A 9707-nucleotide genomic window follows, 5' to 3' on the forward strand; every position below is an offset into this window, starting at 1 on the left:
TGTTAATAACATGCGTCTCTTCTTTGTGAAGCGTCCATGCGGTTTACTTTCGCATAAGATAATTTGTGTCATAATTGGCTTGATTAACGAAATATTACAAACGAGGTAACATCTTCAAGATGAGTGTTTCTATGCCACAGAAGCGTTATTATCGGCAAAGAGCCCACTCCAACCCGATGGCGGACCACACTTTTGAGTAGTAAGTCTCAAGATGATTTTCTGTTCGTACTATAGCCAACGTTAAAGTTCTAAGTTATAGAGAGTTCACATAACTATCTATCTTGCGGATCTTAGCTACAAGCACTAGCAAATGTATGGGCTACGATCATTTGTGTATTTTGTAAGTTACATCTAAGTTTTGTCTCGTTTCAAGTCCAGTTTGTCCAAAGGAAATGGACTGGTCTCAGCTGTATCCTGAGTATTTTAGTCCATTTCTAGAAGAGAAGGGAAACCAGTTGGGTAAAAGAACAGCTCAAGTAGAGTTCGCTGATATCGGCTGTGGATACGGTGGACTTCTTGGTAAATCTAAAAAAACACTGAGTAAAAGCAGGTCACATTCATTTCCTCGTGTTTCAGAAATTGGATAAGAACGCTCTGACACGTAACATGCTGCACACCATTTCACTCCCCACCTGTTACGATCCCAGAATAGCAGTGCACCGTCTGTTAATTGCTTGGGGAGAAGGTAGACAATTCCCATTTTTATTAGACAAATTTCATTGTACATGTAGTACTAAATGGTTTCTTTTCACTTGTAGGTCCACAACAAGCCACAAGATACCACTGTTGAGGCTTCATTCACATATAAATATTTGCTTATGTCATTACATTTGTGTGCCTTAGTAGACAGTAAATTCCAGTAAAAAAGATCAATCTAGATTATTTCCATTTTATGGCAGAGTGAGACAATATTGGTTCTTAAAACAAGGCTATAGTTCATGTTCCATTTCCATGTTCTTGTTGAACTGATCCTCATTGTTGTTAAAATGTGTGATGTATAGTAAATATAGTATTTACAAAACAATGTTTATGACTTTCTTTTCTCTTGTAGTTGAGTTATCGCCATTGTTCCCAGATCAGCTAATACTGGGTCTGGAAATTCGGGTGAAAGTTTCAGACTATGTACAAGACCGCATTTGCTCCCTTCGAGCTGCTGAGCCAGGCAAATACCAGAACATCGCCTGTCTCCGAAGCAATGCTATGAAGTACCTTCCCAACTTCTTTACTAAGGGTCAGGTAGGTAATGCAAACTTTACTGAGCTGATCAAAATCTGTTCTTCAAACAGTTTTTAAAACTTTGATTATATATAAGCATGTCTAAAAGTGTATAAAGATAGAAAATATTAAGGTTATGTTTTGCAGATTTAGATTGCAGTTTGGATTAGTGTACATGTTGCCACATTGCATCAGACATGGACAAAAAGCAGGCACTTTGGTAATATCAAGTAGTGATCATACAGTTTGAACCATCTCTTCTTGACCTCAAAAATATAGGCACACACAGAAAAATTTAGATGCACCAACTTGATATGCCTTTTTATTCCCAATACAGAGAGGTGACTTTTATTCAGAGTATACTAAAAATGAATCCAATTACACAGCAATTAACCAACCTTCACTTAGACCACATTAAATGGAGTCAAAAATGATTGATTCGACATTGAACAGTCCGATTGAATGCATCATTGGCATTCTGTCCACCTGACTGCTGTTGTGTACATTACATCATTGAGAGTTGTAACTGAGACCATCACTTAGGAAGGTTAAATGGGTGCTCTGTCTGCTTTGCCAGAGAGCTGGCTCTTTGGTCTGGTGGTCAGTGCTCATGTTTACCTCCTATCAGCCCAGTGTTCGGGTCTCGGGTATGGTGGCTACCTTCAGCCTTCGTTACACATGGTGTCAGAAGTGGGATGGCACTGAGGCCATTCAGAGCATGCCCCAGGTTGATGAATCCACCCCTGCTATAAGAGGATGGTGTAGCCAAGTGTGAGGATGGCCCTGATGGAAAGAGCAGTTGTGCGTGGAGGGACACATGGACAGTGTTATGTGCAGGGGCACTTCCCGGAGGTGAGACCATCACTTGGGAAGGTAAAATGAGTGCTCTGGCTGCTATGTCAGGGAGCTGGCTCTTTGGTTTGGTGGTAAGAACTCATATCTACCTCCTGTTAGACCTGGGTTTGAGTCCCGGGAAGGGTGGCTGTCTTCAGCCTTTGTTACAAGCATATTTATATATAGGCAGTTTTGTAATTTCAACATGAGGTAGATAGATACTTTAATCCTTTCATGCTAATATTACCATATATCATCTCACATAGATAAATATATTGCTAGATGGGCTCTTTTTTAAATCATTTAAATTAATGGTCAAACTTCCATGTGTACATTGTTCTAAATATGAATGGTAAATCAAAAGACCTTGTACCAAACTGATGAGCCAGGTCATTTTTGATAAAGGCTCTCTCAGTTTTTTGTAAGAGGTAATTTTTATAGCTAGCCTAGGACAAAATTGTGGTAGTGTTAAGGGTACGAATCAAAATGCAATATGACACTAAAAGATAGGAATAAATACAGAAATCTGGACATATCAATAATTTGCTTAATCTCAGTCAATTTTACATCATCATGGGTCCAGACAACCTTAATAAAACTAAGAAAATCTATGATTTAACATTTATGCATTCTAAACAGGTAGAAAAAAATGACAAGTGGGTTTTGCCTTGAACCCATTTGGTAGAAATAAACTTGAATGCCATCACAGCATCATCTGAAGATACATCAGTTCTGTTTAGCACATTTAAATAGAATATAAATGTCTTTAGGACAAACCTCAATCCCTCAGAAATGTCACTAGTTATAATATGTAATATAAGATGAGCAAGAGGAGTCTTTTTGTTGATCAAATTAATATTCTAATAATTTTATTTAAGACACAATAGATGCAAAATGCCAAGAAATCAAACATAATGGTCAGTATGAAATTAGCTGACACTGATACAGATGATTAAATGTTTTGTTTTTGTTTTGTTTTTTTGTATGCAGTCAGTGTTTAATGTTCTCATGCTAGCTCTCTCGATCAGTTACATTGCTTATGGGAAAGTTAATGTGAAGTTGAGGATGGTCAAAAAGCTAAGAGCAGCTTGTTTGTGCTGTGTTCATCTGAATGTGTAAAGAGAATTAAACCTGTAAGAGTAAACCCTATCACTTGAAAAATGCAGTGTATTTTCAAAATAACACACCACACAGACAAGTATATATGCAAACTGGCATGATTTTTCCTGGCACTATTGATTGTTACATAGATTGTTAGATAGTATTACTTTATACTTACCTTTCTTTAAAGTCAGCATGAATCAGAAACCAGATTGTAATTTTGCTTCCTTAATATTTCTAAGTGAAACAGGGAAAAGATATTGGTGGGACATGGTTTTATCAATGGGAATTTGATTGAATCGTAAAGTTTGGTTTTTTTGCCTGTCTTCAGTATATGATGACAGCAAATTGTCAGAAGCTGTTCAGAGGTCACTGCATTTTGACTAAAGATTTCAGATAAACAAGAATTTTGTTAAATGATTTGTCACATAATGATTTGAATCATGATTAATATAGTAAAGGATGAGTTAACAAGGTAAAAAAAAACATTCATTTCAGGTTGTTTAAGTATAAATGGAGCTTGCGATGTTATAAAAGGATTGAAATACAATATCACACAGTGATCTATAGTAAGATATGCCAATTATTTAACATCTGATTAATGTCTCTGTAGCTCAGCAAGATGTTCTTCCTCTTTCCGGATCCGCACTTCAAGAAAACGAAGCACAAATGGAGGATCATCAGCTCCTCTTTACTTGCTGAGTATGCCTACATACTGAGAATATGGGTAAGAAGTGACGATATCTATACTGAAGCATTAGAGCTTTACAAAGAGCCCTAATGCATGGCATTAGGTTTATTGTTTTCCATGGTGCTTGAACTGTGATACGAAGCACTGCAGAAACCAGACCTACAAAGTGTCTAGTACAAGACCAAAATCCCTTTAACTTTCTACAGAACAGAATTAAAATAGTATGGTGAGTGTTTTTGTGACCAATGTATCCAAGATATTTGTAGTGAAAAAGATGGTTAGCGCAACAAGACACCAGTCATTCAGACAGGTTATTGTGGCTTTCTTTGGTCTGGACTGATGGTGGCCATTTTGAAATGCACTGGAACCACAGATGGAGAGTGAGAAATATGTTGAAAACAATTTTTTTCCATCTATCAATGCCTGTTGGAGATGGATGTTCTCATGTGCCACTTATTTTTGTTCATTGATCCTTGACCCTATTTTGTCTTCTTTATACCTGCTCCCATTTTTTGAGACATTGTCATTGGATTACTTCATCAGTCTACATGCTTTTTCAAAAATAGAGAAAAATAAAATTTAAATCATTGATAGAATGATATAGTTCAGTCTCTGAAACAACTCAATTGGCTTTTTGACATTTACTTTGGGTTAATGTCTCTGTCTTCTTAATTTGTTGAGTCTTATACAGTTAGCTGCCAGTTTTTTAAGACATGAAATACACATTGGTCTCATCTCCCACCTCGTTCACTCTGCAAGATGGGCTTTGTCATATTTTCTTGACTTAGTATTTGATTTAGTACTTGTCTTGTATGTCTCAGAAGCATTGCCTATTTTTCTTTTTGTTCCTGTCAAATATCTCTCCATACTGTAAATCTACCAACTCTGTCTGAATGAACACCATTGCTAATGTGAGGACATGGTTTGCTTATTCTGCTGTGAAAAATATTCTGACATCAAAACATTAGTTAGCCATTGCGTCACAGATGTTTGAAATGGCTCAGAGCTCCCCCTCCCCTGCCACTTGTGAGGGCATTGCATTTTAACAGTCCCTTCTATACCACAAGCTGCAGTGAGTGTGTCAAAATATCATCCATCATTTTCTTCCAATGTTGCCATGCCCAGTTGCATGAAGTTTGCTTTGGAACCTTTGCTCAGACTACCTAACATTTCTTCAATGGCAGTGGAACTTAAACTACTGATATATAATCCTTTAGCTAACTTATAAAACTGCTTTTTGAAAAGCTAGAACTTATTTTGTAGCTTTCCTGTTATTCTTATTTTCTTGGGTCTTTGAACCATGTCTGTCTGCTACCAACATTGTTTTTGGTGTCTACATATTTGTCAAAGTCAAATTTATTTATATGGTGCTTTTTACAATAGCTGTTTCACAAAGCAGCTTTGACAAGGAAGTGACAAGGACAAACTCCCTATGTTATGAGGAAGAAACCTTGAGAGGAACCAAGACTCAAAAGGGCAGCCTCTGGTCAAAATAAATTAATACAGTTACAAATATTTATATTTAATTAATGTTATTGCTCTATAAAGTTAAAGAAATTGCATGTTAGTGTTAATAATGACCTTATAGGAAACAGCCTTGGATGTGGATTATTTCTACTTGACCAGAGCAAGGTCTCATTCACTAAGGTCTGTATCGGTCCCAATATCAGTGCACCTCTAACTGAACTAATCACAACCGGCATTTGTAAGGAGGCCAGCCTAGTGTTATGTAACCCTTGTGCTAATTTGCCGTCTATTTTTCACACAGAATTGGAGAAAAAAAGGTATCTCCTGGTCAACATTTCTGATAATGTTTCTTGAAAGATCTTTTGCCAAGAGGATCCAATGTCTTTGCTGTAGCTGCTACAACATGTATTGTCTCACTCTCTAACTTGGTCATGTTTGAATAAGAGCTAGAATATATGATTGTGCTTTGGAAGGGTTTCTTGGTTTCCTAACCAGCATAACCTTCCACCCACTCTGAGCATACCAATGCCCAGTGCAACCTAGAGGTTAAAGTTTGCAGTTTTTTGATTCTTGAAATCCTTGATGCTGACAGAAGCAGATCACTGCATATTTTGCCTCCATTATCTTGTTCACTACTTTTCTGCATCCACTTCATTCTGCTTGGGTTTTTGTTCCTGCCGCGTTATAGACATTTTTTGTAGCAGGTTTTTGAATCCAAGAAACCATCCAACAGCCTTTATAGGTCTGTTCCAAGCTGATGGCAATTAGAAAGCTATATACTAGACTGGTTCTGTTAAAAGTTTCACAAATCACACTAGAAATCAAATCCTCTTTCTCTGTTGTTGGACAAACTGGTCAAACATTTATCTGATTTGAAAGTGCTGAAATGCTTCTCTTGTGTAATTTTAAAAGCTGTTTGTGTATATACAGTGTTCCAGTGCACACTGTGTATCCACCATAAACACACAAAACCTAAGCAACAGCAAATAAATGAACTTTTACGAATTAAACTTGTTTACTATGTAACAACAGCTAGTACAGGAATTCTAGAAGAGAAAAGTCTGAGAAGTGCCGTATACTTCACCTCACTTCCATGGCTTTGGAAGGAGGGCATGCAATTGAAGGGAGAGATTGACTCCATTAATAAAGCCAGACCGAAGTTAGCAAGCACTGCAAAATCGATTACAGCAACTTTGAATGTTAGTTAGTTATTTTAATGACTGCAGTGGAATTTTCTTGCTGGATGTTTTATCAGGCTTGCCTATTACATTAACATTCCTTGAAATATCTCTTCCGCCCTTACCCTGCTCACACTGAAATCCAAGAGCATGACTGTGCCTTTCTTCTGAGTGTTCACTTTTGAGGATTTAAAAATGGTCAAAGAATGAGTTATTTTCCGTCTATTTGGTGGTTTTCATAAAAATGTCATTATAACTGCAGGCACACTGCTAAGGTCTTTTCTGGCTTCCAAGAATCCTGTGTTCTAGTTATACAATCTGCAGTAGCTCCAGGGAAAATGCTAGTGACACTGTTGATAAGATCTATTTACTCTCTAGATATTTCAGTCCTTTTCTCTGTAGAAAAATGGCTGCAGTTCAAAGTATTAAAGGTAACACAACCATATTGATTTTCTTTAGTCAGATGTGACCCTTTGCCTTATGCTAGTCTATAGTAAAATCAGTAATTGATTGTGTATTTCTGTCTGTCAGCTGTGCGTACTTCTCAAATTTCATGCATCTCCATTAGGGCTGCACAACATAATTTGTTAATCATTCTTATAATGTTGGCCTTTGAAAACAAATAATGAAAAGGATGGCCCTTGAAAAATTAATCACAGAGAATTTCACAATATATATAAACATGTCTTCAAATTGCTACCTTTTTATTGTGTCCTCTCCTGACAGCTGAATGTTTTAGGGATGTTTTTATCAGTATAGTGATACAAAAACCATAAATAATTTTGATCAAATGATGAAAGCCAGTTTTTTTTCAGTGTTATTTAGTATGTTCACATTATGCTGCAAACTGTATTGCAGTTGTTATGCATCAATATAATTGCAATTTGGTGATTTTTTTTTTTTTTCATATTGTGCAACTTTAATTGCTATACAGATTTTACATGCCTATATTGCTGTTGGTGATTTTTCAACAGCAGCTTTGGTCCAGAGCTGGATCTTATGTATTTTCTTGTTTGTTGCTTTTTTTCTGTAGGGTTTGGTATACACAAACACAGATGTAGAAGAGGTACACCTGTGGATGGTTAAGCATTTTACAGAGCATCCGTTGTTCAGCAGGGTGTCAGAGGATGAGCTGGTATGTTTCATGTTTTCTGTAAACTCCAAGTACATTGCAGTTTGTTTTTTCCTTATTATTTATCAGTAGCCTTTTGCTGTTTTGAGCATATTAACTAGCTTCAGACATTTTGAGACATGGATTGTAACCAGGAGACCTCAAAGTTCCTAAGCATAAAAATAAATTTTAGGTCTGTAATATACATACACAGTTGGCTGCATAACCTTTACAGTCAGTTACTGGCACCTCATAATTTTGTAACCTAATCCAAAGTAAGATCTTAATAAAAAAGTTCATGCCAGATGAGTCTAGCTATAAATGCACTAAATGGTCTATGGCTGTAATTTGACTTGGACTGGTGTGTGTGAGCATCTAATTTACATGTTTGTTTGTTTTTAAATACTTAAGAAAAATATTAGCTTTTAATTTATTTTATTATCTAGAATTTTGTGGAGGGGGGTTGCAGGCAGATTGTGGGGGGAAAAGTACCCAATCCTGTATTTTTAATAACCTTTTAACTTTAAAATAATTTAACCTAGATTGTCAGTATATATTACTTTGTTATACGTTTAAACAAAGAATGACTGGGGGGGGGGGGGGGGAATTAACTAGCATGCACATATGTAGCTAACCTTTTTCACACCAAGACTAAACTAGTTACTTGTTTAATTATGGTCAGTAATGTCATGTTTGTCTGTGCAATAAATGACCATGTTTTAAGTCACAAAATATGCAAGAAGTGGTAGGAGGGGTAGAAATGTACCATGCGTATGTAGTGTGCAACTCGGCCAAAGGGTCTTTCTTTTTGTGAATATTGAGGCACAGACAGTTTTAGTATCTATTTGCAGGACTTTATTAGTTAAAGTTAGTCAGTGTAACTCTGTTACTCTGCCTCAGGCAGAGGCAAAAGGCACTGATGGGAAGGAAAAAGAAGGCTCAGTATGCAGTGAAGAGAACTAGCAATATTTTGCAATGAGGCAGTGAAACTAGGGACTTTTTTAAAAAATTTTATAGAGAATCTGATTATCAGAGATGTGGCACAGGTGTGTGGGTGCTTTGACTTGACTACAGGTAGAACGTTGGCAAGGTTGACCTCTGGTGGCCAGCCAGAGGTGGTGCGGGTGCATTACTGATAGAACAGCACTCCTCAAAGGTGGATTCTGAAACTGAAATGGGACACCACCAGGGCTTGCCCCACCTCTAGGAGCAGAATGATTGGTATGAAAATCCCTGATGTGGGAAGGGTCCAGGATGTCCTCAGAACTGACCATTGATGACCTTCCAAATCTGAAGGAAGGTGACTGCTCCAACATTGAGTCTACAACAGGGGTGCAACCAGGGAGTCTTTATACAGAGTTTGATTAGCAGAGATCAAACCTGTGGGACAAGTGTGTGGTTGCAATCACGGCAATTAGTACTATTGTACGATTTACAGGAAATCCAGAGGGAGGTGGTCACACACTCCAATCTACGTTTTTCAGAAATTGCTGGATGAAAGAGATTAGATTAGAAAATGTCATTTTTGTAATGTAAAAAAATTCAAATGAACAAAAAACCCACCCTGCTTAAGACTTTGGCACCAGTGGTAAGCTACTCAAACATCAGTGTTGTTGAATATTTGTGATCTATTCAGCATGCAGTAAATTATTGTATTGAGTTTGATATGAACTTTTACCTTTCTTGCAGAAAGATGATATCATTGTCAGTCGCCTTGGAACCTGTACAGAAGAAGGAAAGAAAGTGCAGAGGAATGGGGGCAAAAATTACCTAGCTGTCTTTCGCAGAGTCGAGGATCCAAGCTAAACCTGTTTTTCCAAATGACAGGAAGAAACCAGTTGCAATATAAACTTTTTTTGAAAGTCCGGCTCTGGACAAAGTATATGTAGACATTCAGGGTCATTACACAAAGGATTGTGGTGATGCATATTGGAGTATCATTCTTGTTTTACATTTTGTACAATTTTGAATGTTATCTTTTCAAGAATATTAAATTCTTTTATGTTCCATGAGTTTTAGGCCATGAGGTTAACATTAAATGAAAATTCCTTTCAAGGGATTCCCTTTTTAAAGTTTGGATGTTAACCAAAAATAAATCCACTCATTTTAA

At 36.9% G+C, this 9707-nt stretch overlaps 1 protein-coding gene across 1 annotated transcript; it reads left to right on the plus strand.

Moving 5' to 3' along the window:
* Nucleotides 1–9707, plus strand: mettl1 (methyltransferase 1, tRNA methylguanosine). The gene is made up of 6 exons (XM_027001924.3): nt 1–199; nt 374–519; nt 1052–1236; nt 3764–3877; nt 7520–7621; nt 9287–9707. The coding sequence occupies exons 1-6, from the start codon at nt 120–122 to the stop codon at nt 9401–9403; spliced, it is 744 nt and encodes a 247-aa protein (XP_026857725.2). The 5' UTR covers nt 1–119; the 3' UTR covers nt 9404–9707.

The sequence above is a fragment of the Electrophorus electricus genome, chromosome 22 (genome assembly GCF_041902795.1).
Source record: "Electrophorus electricus isolate QZ-2024a chromosome 22, ASM4190279v1, whole genome shotgun sequence".
Lineage (NCBI taxonomy): Eukaryota > Metazoa > Chordata > Actinopteri > Gymnotiformes > Gymnotidae > Electrophorus > Electrophorus electricus.

What these genes read in the sequence shown, in the direction of transcription:
- mettl1 (XM_027001924.3), top strand. Translation starts at nt 120, where the DNA reads ATGAGTGTTTCTATGCCACAGAAGCGTTATTATCGGCAAAGAGCCCAC. An exon ending in GCGGACCACACTTTTGAGTA is followed by an intron (nt 200 to 373) that starts GTAAGTCTCAAG and finishes TCTCGTTTCAAG; the next exon opens with TCCAGTTTGTCCAAAGGAAA. An exon ending in TGGATACGGTGGACTTCTTG is followed by an intron (nt 520 to 1,051) that starts GTAAATCTAAAA and finishes TTTCTCTTGTAG; the next exon opens with TTGAGTTATCGCCATTGTTC.